The sequence below is a fragment of the Corylus avellana genome, chromosome 10, assembly GCF_965113065.1.
Source record: "Corylus avellana chromosome 10, dhCorAvel1.hap1.2, whole genome shotgun sequence".
Taxonomy (NCBI): Eukaryota; Viridiplantae; Streptophyta; class Magnoliopsida; order Fagales; family Betulaceae; genus Corylus; species Corylus avellana.
The window spans coordinates 15,850,171-15,865,686 of NC_142499.1; the positions used below are offsets into that span (position 1 = coordinate 15,850,171).

Sequence of the window (15,516 nt, forward strand, 5' to 3'; positions counted from 1 at the left end):
CTTGAGCTCAGCTCGAGTTCGAATAAAATTTAAACGAGGACAAACAAAACTCACCCAAGCTCGGCTCGTTTACACCTCTATTGACGTGCATGGATTTGGCTTAAGTGCTATTAAAAAAAATTATAATATATATGTAATTTTTTAAACGTCTAAATTTAATTTTTTTAGTTTCTCATAAAAAGACTTAAAATTAAATCTAACCGGATGAAAAAACTCACCTAAGTCAAATTCGACATGCATCACAGCTAGAGGTTACTTTGTATTATGTTACGTGAATGATTTCACAAACATGAGACGAAATATATTTTAGTTTTTTAAGGAATCTAGATTATTTAGATTCGTTGAATGGAACCTAAACCTTCTACAAACATGAAGTTTGAGATTAATTTACTGCCTACTTTTTATTAATCACTAATCCCTCATAAATATAAGAATTACAAAGACACGAACTCCTACTTTTACCCAATGATAGTGATAATAACATCCAAATAAATTCAAAATCTCCTAAGTCCTAACCAAGATACGAGCTGATGGCTAGCAAAGAGTGATTAAGCGAGCTAATACAAGTCGACAGCTCACTCGATACCTGCTCGGTTAAGCTCGACTCGAACTCCAGCTCGAAACTGTACAAGCTCACTCGTTACTATTAAAACCCGCTCGATTAGTTAGTGATACATACCCGGCTCGCTCGATCAAACTCGACGGGGACTCCTGAGCTCGACTCGTTTGAGACTCGAACCGACTCGTTAGCAAGACTCGTTAGCTTGTTCATATATATATATGAATGTTAGTAATTAAATAATATATGTACTATGAATTATTTAATATTTATGTGTATGTATTAGTTGACATGCTATCTAGTTAGTTCATAAATGAACACATTATGTAGTTAGATAATATATATCAAGTCAATATAATTAAGTACATGTTACTAAATACTTCTATGTATATTACTTATTTTATTATACATGTGTGTTATATATGAGTAGAGTAATGGCAGCCAAGCATCAGACATTTACAATTTTTTTTTTTTTTTTTAAATTAAAGAAGATAAACATTAGAGGGGAATTCAAATTTGAGATATTAGCACCAAATTTGAAACATTAGTATCAAATTTAGGATGATTGAATCCCTTTTGGGTGATACCATCCCTAAAGGGTTAACTTCCACCCCTAGGTTTTAATTTTGAATTCAAAAACAGTTTTGAGGCATTAGAAACTAAATATTAATTCATAAAAATAATTTAACTAACAAAAAAAATACAAAATGGGGGAAGAGAGAGAGAGATTTCTACGATTTTTTTTTTCTTTTAATAAAGCCACGTCAGACTTTGGCAGACACTTGTATGACTCTTGGCAGCCAAATAGCAGGACTCGTTATATATATATTAGGGATTCGGCTTACATGTATGCTGTAGTTTAATCAACAGTTAAGATTAAATTTCTCAAAATCTCTCTTACACTACAAGAAAATGATTTTTTTCTGACGTACGTTTTCTGACGTGTCAGGCTGCCTGACACGTCAGAAAACGTCCCTGACGTGGTGTTCCTGACGTGTCTCGCGCGTGAATATTATAAGTGTCAGAAATGGAAAATTTCTGACGTGTCGATTTATAACACGTCAGAAATTTCTGACGTGTCGATTTATAACACGTCAGAAATTTCTGACGTGTCAAATTCAACACGTCAGAAATTTCTGACGTGCCACAAATTGACACGTCAGAAAATTTTCTGACGTGTTAAATTGTGGCACGTCAGAAATTTTCTGACGTGTCACAAATTGACACGTCAGAAAATTTCTGACGTGTTAATTTGTAACACGTCAGAAATTTTCTGACGTGTCAATTTGTGACACGTCAGAAATTTCTGACGTGCCACAAATTGACACGTCAGAAAATTTCTGACGTGTTAATTTGTGGCACGTCAGAAATTTCTGACGTGTCATAAATTGACACGTCAGAAAATTTGGTTAATTTTTTTAAATTCTTTTCCACCCCCCAATATATTTTTCTTTAGTTTTTTTGAGACTATACTCGAATTTTGGATTACAATTAACCTGATATACAATTTATCCATCAATCATTGCAAATAATTCTAGCAATTTTTCCGTCAATCTATACAAATAACATAAGTCATGTTATTTTTCCATCAATAACAAATAACATAAGTCATAACCTAATAAGTTAACACATCAGACTATTTTTCCATCAATCTTAACACACACAAAATAACATATATATACCAGTGTCAATAACCAACCACAATTATCAAAAAACTATCTCTGTTGTTATAAAAAGGGATATCATAAATACAATTACGTCAACAAAGTAACTTTTATACAAGTATGAATGGCAAACCAGACGGTCAATGCTGATTATTGACATTCATAGCATCTTCTCCATCACCTGCAAACGATAAAAACAAACAATCACCAAACAATATTGACTATGTAAGGGCAAATTCATTTATGTCCAAATATTCACCCAACTCAATTGTTGAGTCTAACACAGTAAATGATATAACAACAAGAGGTAAAACGATGATGAAGTTAATTAGCCAAAAATGCATATAAAAAAAAAACTAAAATTCTCCGCCTCAAGAGCAATCAATGTTGACGTTAAATTTATAGACTCATGCGCTTCATTTTTGCCATGGCAATTATGTGAGATATTTATTAACATTTTAATTTGTTGAGGATATTAACACATAGGACTTTACATATATTCAAATCATGTTATATTATTTCCAAAAAATTATGATATTCATCTAGTTAATACTTGATCGTTTCATACTCTCAAACAATCACATACACTAGATTGTTAATATTCTACAAGGACTATAGTTGTATATTGATCTCATAATACCAATAAAACAGTTCAAAAGCAACGCTCGTACGTACCCACATCCACCACCAAACCAACAATGATATATAAACCAAATTCAACAGGAATTACACAACATTAATTAATTAAGAGAATGACTACAACATATATATCCATACTCTAAATTTATAAGTTGACATATATATAGGTTTTAGAAGTTCACATGATATAGCTAAAGTTCTAGAAACACATTTGACCATTAAAAATAGAAGCAAGCAAGTTAATTCAAGAAAAGGTGGCCACTATTTTCTATCTCCTAAGGCAGCCCAATTGGAATGCTGTATGTGACAAGTCACGCAAGAATTAGTATATGGGTAACAATGCTTTCTGATTTAATACACATGAGGGATTTCTTCTTCAAAAATAATACATGAGGGAGGGATCCTCGGCCCCGCTACTCTAATCTAGGAAACAGTAGGCCCCTCCATAAAACTGAAAAGGTCATAAGATAACACAATTCCATATATATAGGTCATAAGTTATAAGTTATAAGTTATAAGTTATAAGTTATAAGTTATAAGGTCATAAGTTATAACTGAAAAGGTCATAAGTTATACGTTAACATATATATAGGTTATAGAAGTTCACATATATATAGGTAAAGGTCTAAAAACACATTTGACCATTAAAAAATGTCAGTACCTGCTTCGCCGTCGATCGACGATGGCACCACCGCAATATGTGGGGAAGCTCCATCTGGTGCAGAGCTGAACCGCATCATTGCCTCAATCTGGCGCAATCGGGCGTCAAACGCTGCCTGACGTGCATTGTTCTCGGCCACCAATGCATCTATCTCTTCCTTGTGCTTCGCCCTCTCCGCCTCAAGAGCTCTGTCAAGTGTTTCTTGTGATATCATGGAGTACTGGCTGGTGTTTTCTGACCTTGCTTGTGAAGGTGTATAGTATGAACGTATGGAGCCCCGCACGGGCAAAATACCCGATCCAAGCTGCCGAACCCTACCGGCGTATTCAGGCTTATTTCCATGGGCCTGTGCATACGCGTCGTTTGGCGCCCACTTGACCGTTCCCTCTGTGATGCTAGACGACGCTGCAGGGTCGGTGGGTATCAGCTCCTTCATCCTTTTCTGTATGTTACATTCATTATTGGGTCAGTGGGTCATACAACTGTTAATTGCAGATAATTTTAAAGTATATAAACAAAGAATTAAATTGTAGCATACACATCTTTCTTCCACTATCTCATTCGGATAGCTTTTGTCCGCCTTCGTGTGCGTGCTGATGTAACTCTCTGCACGAGTAGGATACTTGCCCAGACGTATGGCCTGCCGAAAAAATAGGACATACAAATATTTTTAAATATATCAAATGATTTGTTGTTTACATGTTAAATTACACACTTACCTCCTCATCTGTCGCTCTGGCATAGCTCTTCGATCCGGTGCAATGGGGCTCTTTATTTAATGCTCGCAAGCTCTTCATTTTGTTCGCATAGTCCTACACAGTTACCATATTGATATGTTAATAATGTAAGGAAATTTGGTTTTAGTACTCTTTATATGCAACACTACACAATAAAGAGGCAATTTCGTTTTACATGACACTCGTACATGTTAATAAAACCATATAATGACACTACACAAAATGAAGAATTTAACTCATGACCTCCCTTATTCTGACGAGTACACCATCTCTCCAATAAGATCTCCACGTCTTCGGCATTGTACTCGTCAAGTGTTTTGTCCCCCACTCTTGCCCGTATAGTATCCGGAGTATCTTCCTCCGTAATTGCACAGCGTCTTTTAAGCTCGTACCTCCAAGTCCGCAGCTTTGATCCCATATCCTTGAATGCTTCATTCTTTATGGCTTTCAAATTGAATTCGGGCGGGACGAAAAAGTATGCCTGCACATGTTCAAAATTATTAAATTACAAAAACTAAAATATATGTGTGCAACTTAGAGCGTATATATACATATATACATTATGAGTGTTTTAACATATATGCAACACATACCATCAAGGCGTCCCAAATATCCTCTTTGGTACGCTGCGGTACCTTTAACCAATCGTCCGGTATTCGGACATAATTGGAGCTCCTTACGATATCTCCAGCCATCCGTTTAAACCTCATGGAACTAACGCCGACGGGCTGGCATGCAGCATTGTACTCCATAATGATCCGCTTGCCGGCAGGGACTCCCGGCAACCTGTGCGAGTCACGGATGGTAAACACCTCAATAACTTCGTTTCCCTCTGAATCGGTACCTAATAAATTAAAAAATTACCGATGTAAGTTATGTCGAATTCAATACTAATTACAACTAAATTAAGACATATATACACAACATTCGAACATATCCACTTACTTATGGTGCGGACCTGCCGAGGGAGTAAGTGGTCCCCGGGAGCAGGGTCGGTTGGCTGCGGGTCAGCCGTGTCCTGTGTCGCACCAATACAGTCCTCCTCGGCCGATGTGTCACTGTCGTCGGGACCTGCTATATATGTTTTTTAGAATATTTAGAATTATATGAAATTGTAGTTGTAGTTAAATAATATAATTGATATCGCACCAATACATTTAGAAATTTCCAAAAAACTTGCAATCTTTCCAAAAAAAAATTCGGTCATACCTGCGCTATGCTGGCTATCATCAAGGTGCTCTACATGTCCCTGCATACGCTGTCCAAGCTGGCTCTCTGGCAGATACCCCGTCTGGGCCATGCCTGCCCGACCGTATGGATTATGGAGAGGGATCTCCCCTTCCATATCGCCTGGAAGTACCGGTCGATACCCGTCCTGAATACCCAAAAGCTGAGCAACGTCTTGTTGCTCGCTATCATCAAGGTGGACTGACGGAGACCCAAGCGACATAGGCTGTCGCTTGAGAGACGAGCCCCTGCGTGCTCTTCTCTTCCCCCTATGGCTCATAGTAACCTGCAAAAAATACCACAAATTCAATTAATCACGTATACAATGTATGAAATATTCACTACGTTATGTATGCATGACTCACACGTATGAAATAAGATATACTGACGTTTTTTCCCAATTAAACAACTCTATTAAATGCGTTGATGGGCATATAGTGAACAACTACCAATCTAAACATATATATATATATATATATATATAGCTTTTATTCAATCACATACGCTTCAATTGGATCTAAGTCGGGTCTGACGTATTGGATATGATCCTGCAGATCCTGATCACAATTTCTGGTCAATATGAGCGGCTCACACTCGTGATAATTGGCACCTGAATCCTGATGCCCTTCACTCTGACCAACGTCGTATATATTTCTTGGTTTGGTCCTTACTGCGCAAACCCAATCCGGGTATCTGCCATCTTCTACGTAAAACACCTGATCAACTTGTGAAGTTAGCACATATGGCTCATCAGTAATCAATTCTCCGGTGTGAACAAGGTTTTTGAAGTTCACAAGTATCATGCCATACTCATCCACCTTGTACCCCTTGTCCCTCGTGGTGTCCGCCCAATCACACCTGAACATAACGTACGTAGTTCTGTCGTAGTACTCAATCTCAAGTACTTCCGTCAACTTCCCGTAGTACGTTTCGCCATCAACAGTCGGCACACACACCCCGCTGTTCTGAGTCCTCTTTCCGGCATCAGATGCAATTGTACGAAACAACTTGCCGTTAACCACATATCTATTGTATCTGACTGCTGACTCCCGCGGCCCTCTACAATGCATTATCAATTTCTCACCAAGTTCCTTCCTACATCGATCATCCAATCGATCGACCTGTGAATATTTACAATACAATGTTAACACTTGGTTAAAGAGTGTTCCAGTTCATTTGGAAAACATTATGCATGCAAATATAATCCGACAAGTGATTTTGTTAACATCACGTCATTCTTACGTAGTCACGGTACCAGTCGCAGAACAGCTCATAATGTTGGGTTTCCAACTGATCCTCTGTTGTTCGCCCCCTAAGCGTATCCATGTGCATTCTACAATTCGATGATGAAGTTAATTATAATTCGATACGGGAAATGTTACAAGTTCATTGAATATACAATATGGCGTAGAATGACATCGACTTACGTTCGCAATTGAAGGAAGTCGTCCGAATTGAACATAATATACCGGTGTATCTGTGTCATTGTGATTCGGTCGAGCCGGACTCGTGTTCCATGTCCCTTTGAACCATCCGGATTTCTTTGTATCTTATTGTGAAATGTTGGTGTATTATCTAAATATCTCGAACAGAACGTCACCAACTCAGTAGCTATGTAACCCTCCGCAATGCAGCCTTCAGGGGCCGCTTTGTTACGCACATTAGATTTGAAAACTCCAAGGCTCCTAAATATGAACGAATATACAATCAATCAGTGCAGTTAATACTTGTCTTGTATTATAGTTAAACCATAAAATATGAAATATTCGTAAACAAAGTTTACCTCTCTGCCGGATACATCCACCTATACTGTACTGGTCCACCGAGTCGGCATTCACCGATAAGATGCACGACCACATGAACCATGCTTGTGAAAAAGCTGGGGGGAAAAACCTGTTCCAACTTGCACAACGTGATATAGACGGCACACTGTAGTCGGTCAATATCCTCTTGTGTCAATGTTGTTGAACATAGTTCCCTGAAGAATGCAGACATCTCAACAAGTGGTCTAACCACGTTGCTTGGAAGTGATCCACGCAATGCAATAGGTAGAAGCTGCTGCATCAATACGTGACTGTCATGACTCTTTAACCCCGATATCGTACAGTCCTTAAGTCGTATACAACGGGAAATGTTCGAGGCATATCCATCGGGCACCCTTACATTTCGTAACACTTTCAAAAAATGTGTCTTATCATCCTTGGACATCGTGTGGGTAGCTTGCCGCATATATGTCTTACCATTCTCGCCAGTGTAGGGATGAAGTGTACGTCTCAAACCCATTTCTTGCAAATCTAAGCGGGCGGCGAAGTTGTCCTTCGTTTTCCCTGGAATGTCCAGTATTGTACCAAGTATGTTGTCCATCACGTTTTTCTCTATGTGCATAACATCAAGGTTGTGGCGTAATAAATTATCTTTCCAATACGGCAACCTAAAGAAAATACTTTTCTTCTTGAATACTACATTAGAAGTATTCGTCTTCTGCTTCTTTCCTTTTTCTTTCGCAGCCTCCCTTGCCTGACCAGCGTTCTCATCCCCAAACACCATCCCTTCTAATTGGTTCATGATTTCGTTTCCACTTGGGACATCAGGGGCACATTCTAATTCGACGTTGCCGTCAAATGTTCTTTTGTTCCTCCTCCATGGATGATCCATGGGCAAGTATCGTCTGTGCCCCATATAACACCATTTATGACCATGTTTTAACCACTTCGACCATGTCGAGTTCATACAGCACGGACATACCTTCTCACCCCTGGTAGACCATCCAGACAAATCTGCATATGCTGGAAAGTCATTAATTGTCCACATCAACTGCGCTCGTAGGACAAAATTTTTTTTCTTTGAGACGTCGTATGTGGGCACCCCTACATTCCATAGTTCTTGTAACTCCTCAATTAAGGGTTGAAGGTAGACATCTATATCCATTCCAGGTGAACTTGGGCCTGGAATAATCAATGATAGTATAAAAGATGTCTGCTTCATGCACATCGAAGGAGGCAAGTTATAGGGCATAAGCAGTACAGGCCAAGTGCTGTGAGATGTGCTCATGTTTCCAAATGGATTAAATCCATCCGAGGTTAGTCCGAGCCTTACATTCCTGCTGTCCGCTGAAAACTCCGGATGTAAATTGTCGAATGACTTCCATGCTTCGCCATCAGCCGGATGCCTCAATACGCCGTCCTTTGTGCGGCCTTCTGCATGCCACCTCATAAAGCGTGCAGTATGCTCTGACATAAACAACCTCTGTAGTCGTGGTACAAGTGGAAACCACCGCAACACCTTTACCGGACGTTTCTTGCCCGACGATATAGGTTGACCATCCTCATCTAAATTGATTGCATCCATCCATTTAGATTTTCCACATACGGTACATGAATCCAACTCCTTTGTGCCCTTCCAGAATAACATACAGTCATTACGACAGGCCGGTATCTTCTCATACCCAAGTCCCATATCTCGTAAAAACTTTTTCGCCTCATATGTATTACCAGGCAGCTTTTCATCACTCTCAGGCAGCAACTGGTTGATGAACTCTAGGAAGGCCGAGAAGCTTGCGTTACTTAGTCCACCAACGCACTTCAGGTTGTACAAGTGTACAGTCGCACTTAGTTTGCTATGTTTTGTTCCGTTATGAAGTGGTTTCTCCGCCTTTTTCATAAGCATATAATACTTTACTGCGTCACCTTCAGCGGCTTCTTCGTTTACAATGTCTTCACCCCCTTGCACTACGACTTGAGGCTCACAATTGTCTTCCCTGACCACTTCGTGCATGCCGAATAAGTCACGCAACATTGCGTGCATGTCTCCACCCTGATTTGCAGTTGCACCCGCATCTGAAGCCGGGCGATTCGAACCAGACGGTCTATCAGGACCCTGTACATGCTTCTCACCATGATAGTACCATAATGTATATTCCGGCATCATTCCTTTTCCCCCTGTCAAGTGGTCGAATACGAAATCCGGCGGGTGGCGCCGGTTATTTCGACAAATCTTGCAAGGGCAATTGATTTTTCCATCAGGGGTTTTACAGTTACTAACTGCAAACTCCACGAACAGTCTACACCCGTCTCTGTATTCCCTCGTACCCCTAGACTTTGTCATCCAACTCTTGTCCATTTTTCGCTACGTACATAAATTACGAATCAATAATATAAAAGACTTAAAAAATATATACCTCATTTCAAGCACATGCATATATATAAACCTAAATATTTCAACCACGTTAAAAATATAAACCTATATATACATTATCATATAGGTTTAAATTTTTTATGTGCAAATATAATAATATTCATGCATATATATATATATATATATATATATATATATATATGGGGACCCTAAAATAATTAAATAACTAGGTTAGTTATTTAATTAATATGAAGTTCCAATATTCATGGATATGAATTTGTTAGAAAAAATAAGGGGATAGTACCAATTAAAGTGTGTATTCATTTGGAGTACTGTCTCTATTTAATTAGTACTCATGTATAACTTACAAATTAATAAGAGATTTAATGTACGTCTCAATATTAAGACTCATTCAATTTAAGTATTAATTAAACAAAGTATGGAATTAAATCTCTATAATTATCACTACGTACTACACGTACTTAATTAGAAGGTCAAATGATTAAAATTGAAATTAAATAATGTTGTATAAATTATTTACTAATTAATAAGCCAACATTTTTCAGCTAAACAAACAAAAAATAAAAAAAATAAAACAACAATCCGGCGACATTTTAAAAACTATTATATTATGAAACAAAAACCTAGCTATCATCAGAAACATCATCTTGCATGCATGCATGTGCATATACAGCGAACGTACAATAAGTAAATAACATTTCAAGCAAAAAAAAAAAATAACAAACACCTCCATCAATTAATACCTACTCACAAATGCTCGATCAATCCAATATATATATTAACCAAACATCATACGGATTCATGACAAAATAAAACATAAATTTGATTAAACAAGACAAAATATATATATATATATATATATATATATATATATATATATATATATATATATATATATAATAAAACAGTATATATAAAATAAAACTATATATAAATAAATATATATATATATATATATATATATATATATATATATATACCTGCAGGAGATCGAGCTGGAGGTAGTTGATCGACGACGGAAAAGTTTCAGCCGGCGAAGTGATGGAGATGGCCGGAGCACGCGCGTCACGTGAGCTGGAGAGAGATAGAGCGAGAGAGAGAGAGAGAGAGCGCGGGAGAGGGAGCTGATGAGAGAGAGAGAGCGCGGGAGAGCTCTGAGAGAGAGAGAGAGCGCGGGAGCTAGAGGGAGCTGTGGGCGCCGGAGGAGAGAAGAAAAAAAAGAATGGGAGGGAAGAAGAAGGCAGGCCGGCGGGAGGAGGTAGCTGGAGGGAAAAAAAAAAAAAAATGGGAGAAATCCCAAATTTAAACGCCAGCGTACGCCTGCAAGGCGTGGCCGATGGGACGGCCAGCAGGCGCTGGCCTTCCCAAGGCCACGCCTGACGAGCCATCTTAGCACGTCAGGAACGCCTGACGTGCCAAGATGGCACGTCAGTAATTATGTATATATATATATATAAGTTAAATATTTGTATTATATTTTTATTTTATTTTCTTTTTGCTTCAATTCACATAATTTAGGTTTTAATTTAAAAAAGCATTAAATACTATTTTAGTATATGTGTTTAATTGGACCATTATTAAATATTTACTTCGTGGTATTTGGAGTTGTGTAATTATCAAAGTTAATTTTTCCTTCTTTTTTTTTTTTTTTTTTTTTTTTTTGGTTGTCTAAAACTTAATAGCCATCACGTTAAACTTATCAATTACTATCATGTGTTTTATATGCCGATACATTAATATCTTTTTTTTAAAAATAATTAATTAATTAAATTTGAGGGGGGAGTTCCAAATTACATCTTTGCACTAATTAATTGACACATTAATTGTAATATCGTGTGGAGATTATAGTTAAATGAAGTCCATAAAGCCTCAATTAATAATTTTGGGCCAGCAGCCTATTTCAATGCCTACCTCTATCGACATTCATGCTTTAACTTAGACACAATACCCGGCCAATTACCCATGATTAGATGATAGCCATTTAAAAAAAAAAAAAAAAAAACCACTTGTAAAAGTAAATTGTCCAAAAATTTATGGACACGTAATTAAAATTGTATTTAAGTCATCTAAAACACTTGAAATCATAACAAATTCCCCAAAATTGTATTATGCTGATCATAAGAGTGATGACACAAATTACTAGGCCAACTTGACAACTTGGCTTTCATGATTGAGGATGATGTAACGTTGGATAAGCTAATTTTTGGTTGTGCTTAGATGAAGGTTTATCCAAAAAGAAGGAATGCTGGGTCGACACATTGAAGAAAAGTTTAGTTCTGATTGGTTTAAATTTATTTGACATGGCAAAAAAAAATGACCGTTAGATCGATTTTTATATCACTATATATTTTGGAATCTCCTTAAAATAATAAAATTAAGTAATTAACATGCATTAGGCATATTGAAGTATATAAATATTAAATAAGTTGTATAAACAAAAACAAAAAACCAAAAGAAAACAAAAATAATAATAATAATAATAAACATAATAATAATTATAGAAATAAAAATTTCTGACGTGTCGTTTTGACACGTCAGAAATTGCTGACGTGTCGTTTTGGACACGTCAGAAATTGCTGACGTGTCAAAACGACGCGTCAGAAATTTCTGACGTGTCAAAACGACACGTCAGAAATTACTGACGTGTCGTTTTGGCACGTCAGAAATTTCTGACGTGCCAAAACGACACGTCAGAAATTTCTGACGTGTCATTTTGACACGTCAGCAATTTCTGACGTGCCGAATGTTGGCACGTCAGAAATTAATAATTTTTATTTCTAATTAAAAAATTTGCGTCAAAATTAAATTTGGTTAATTTTTTACTGACGCGTCAAGAATTAACACGTCAGTAAATCCTGACGTGTTAACTTTGACACGTCAGAAAATAATTTTGCTGACGTGTTTAATTAGCACGTCAGTAATTACTGACGTGGCAAAAAAAAGACACTGTTTACCACGTCAGAAACTCCCCTTTTTTTTGTAGTGTTATTTTCCCTCTCTTATTAAAAGCCTCTAAAAGTAAGTTAACTTTAAGATTCAATCTTGACCGTTGATTAAACTACAGCATACATGCTGTTATTAAAATAACAGCATGTAAGATGGATCCATATATTAGTATTAACATACTAACTAGTAACTAATTAGTTAATAAACTAACATATTAACTAAGTTAATATATATTAAATTACTAACTTAGTATAATTAACGATAGGTTATTTTGACATACAAAAAAATTACATGTTACTTAATATTTGTATGAGTATTATATATGTGAATATATAATAGGGGTTAATACTAAATACCCCCCTGGGGTTTCACTTAATTTTTTTTTTCTCCTTAGGGTTTACTTTTTATCACAGGAGGTCCTTTTGATTTTGATAAAAGACCAAATTCATTCTTCCGTCCATTGACTGTTAGGTGACCTAACAGAACTCCACATGGACCAATTAGAAGCTGACATTTGGCATATGTGGCCACGTTATCAGTGATGATGTGGCACCTAATTAAATTTTTTTAATTTTTTAAAAAATTAAATTTTTTTAATTTTTTTTAAATTAAAAAATTTAATATATATATATATATATATATAATAAAAATAAAAATGGGGGGGGGGGGGGGGTGGCCGATCCACCCCCAGTGGTACTGGGGGTGGCTCGGCCACCCCCATAGAGCTAAGGGGGTGGTCGAAACCACCCCCAATGGTGGTTTGGGGGTGGTTTCGGCCACCCCCTTGGCTCTAAGGGGCCCTTGTACTGGCGGTTGTTTCGGCCACCCCCTTGGTGCCAAGGGTATGGCCGAAACCACCTCCAATGGTGGTTTCGGTAACTATGAAATAATTACTTAGTTCATAGTTATTACTTATTACTATGAAATAATTATTTCATAGTATGAAATAATAATGAAATAATTATCAAGGGGGTGTAGTGGTTTCGGTAACTATGAAATAATTATTCATTACTACTTAGTTGGGTAACAAAAACAAGTTGAATTGAATCAATATTATTAAAAATTCAATAGCAATTTTTTTTAAAAAAAAATTTCATTTCTAAGTTTGAAATCTAATTTGGACCGTTGGATTATCAAGTTGGAAACAACTGGCCATTTTTATTGTTCATGCGTGATTTTTTTTTGGGAACATCACTTTTTTTTTCTTTTCCCCAAATACACTACACGGTGAGACATGCGTTTTATTTTATTATTAGTATTTTTTTTTAATTTACTATTTTTTGGGAATATATATATATATATATATATATATAGGTTTAGTAGCTAAACTAAACCTAACTTAGGAAAACATCATTCGACCTATTCTCTCCTTGCACCGTTTCTCTCTAGGTTTCCTCTGGAGAGTCTGTAAGAGGTTGGAGATTCAAGTCTCCTGCTGCTGGTCAGTTTGGAGGAGGTGTAGCTATTTTCCGGTGGTGCTTATCAGGTCCGGCGTGCTGCTTAGTTTCGGTGGAGCAGATCAGGTCCGGCGTGTTGCTTAGATTCGGTGGAGAAGATCGGGTCCAGTGTTTGCTGTTTTGATTTCGGTGGAGCAGATCAGGTTTTGTTCCTGGAGTTTGGGTCTCGACGGTGCAGTTCTGTTCCGATGGGGCAGACCAGGTCCGGCCGTGCTATTTCAAGGTACGGTTTTTTTCTGTTCAGGTGGGTTTACGTTTTCCACCGGCAGCGTCCATCCTAAACACCTCCAGCCTCCCTATCCCTCATTTCAGGATTTAAAGTCACCCTTTGGAGTCTCTTATAAACCAGCCGAGCAAGCCGAGTGCCCGATAAGACACTCGGCTCGGGTTGTGGACGAGCTCGAGCTCGAGCTCACACACGATATTAATGTTAGTGAGCCGAGCTGAGCCCACCATTTAGGGCTCGTCACGAGCTCGAGCTCTTTTTGCACAGTATCTACGAGCCGATCCTGAACACTCCCAACTCGCTCGAACTCGGCTCGATTACAACCCTAATGTTTGCTATGATAAAGGCTATAATCACACGTCCAAAATCCCACCCTTTATCACTCTACTCGGACCCCACCATTTATTGGAGTATTGTTGTAGCACTTCAATATCTAACTTTTACTACCATGATCCATTACACTTTGCTACTGCTACTTCAGTGGTACTACTTAGTTGACTTGCCTAAATCTTTCTTAAATTGCCAATTATTTTAGGAAAAATTACACTTTACCCCCCTAAAGTTTGAGACATTTGATGTGCAAATTTATTTAACTCGCAAGTGCACGAATCGATTATAATATAATGGATTGCAAGTGCGAGGTCGATCCCACAAAGAATTGTATTTTTGAAAGAGCAATTTATATCTAAACTAATTAAATCCTAATCTAGTTCCAAAAGGGTTTTGATTTTTGAGTTTTGAAAATTAAAGGATAAATATAAACTAAATAAAATAAGTAAATTTAATGATAAAGGTACTAAGGTTTGGGAATTCACACTCACCAAATCATAACAACATACTTTATGTTCATCAATATTAATCTGAAGTTCTCACAAATTAAATCATATATATGTTTTACTATGCTTCAAAGAATTAATTAAAACCATCCCATGTATTCATTCATTGACCAAATCACAAAAGGAATCCAAATTCAATTGAAACACCAGATGTATCCGTAGAACAAATCACAAGGGATATCCAATTTTTATGAGTTAAAAGCCAAGCAATCAATCATATAAAATTATCTCAAATCATCACATGTATCCTTGAATCACAAGAGATATCCAAGAATCAATCCATACAATTGATTAAAAGTAAAACAATTGAAATAAAAAACTCAATAAAATCAGAATAATAAAAACTTACATAAAAGTGATGTTGTTCTTCATCGGTGAGGCTTCATCCCCAACCTTAGTTGGGAATTTA

General features: G+C 37.1%; 3 protein-coding genes and 1 non-coding gene across 4 annotated transcripts; all 4 read right to left on the minus strand.

Annotated features, from left to right (window-relative positions):
- Window positions 1–1,658: 1,658 nt before the first annotated feature.
- Window positions 1,659–1,767, minus strand: LOC148583400 (small nucleolar RNA SNORD90). The gene has a single exon (XR_015909405.1). It is a non-coding gene; the product is annotated as a small nucleolar RNA SNORD90 (small nucleolar RNA).
- Window positions 1,768–3,707: 1,940 nt separating this feature from the next.
- LOC148583401 (uncharacterized) lies at window positions 3,708–9,411 on the minus strand (the record flags this gene model as incomplete). Its single annotated transcript, XM_088511402.1, has 4 exons — window positions 9,046–9,411; window positions 4,243–4,272; window positions 4,062–4,163; window positions 3,708–3,965 (listed from the first exon to the last, which is right to left on the minus strand). Coding segments are annotated over exons 1-4 (756 nt in total), but the record flags the coding sequence as incomplete, so codon positions are not given.
- Window positions 4,406–5,218, minus strand: LOC148583402 (uncharacterized). The gene is made up of 3 exons (XM_088511012.1): window positions 5,206–5,218; window positions 4,854–5,104; window positions 4,406–4,741 (listed from the first exon to the last, which is right to left on the minus strand). The coding sequence occupies exons 2-3, from the start codon at window positions 5,010–5,012 to the stop codon at window positions 4,406–4,408; spliced, it is 495 nt and encodes a 164-aa protein (XP_088367138.1). The 5' UTR covers window positions 5,013–5,104; window positions 5,206–5,218.
- Window positions 5,976–6,575, minus strand: LOC148583403 (uncharacterized). The gene has a single exon (XM_088510925.1). It carries the CDS (start codon window positions 6,555–6,557, stop codon window positions 5,976–5,978), a length of 582 nt encoding a protein of 193 aa, XP_088367051.1. The 5' UTR covers window positions 6,558–6,575.
- Window positions 9,412–15,516: the final 6,105 nt, after the last annotated feature.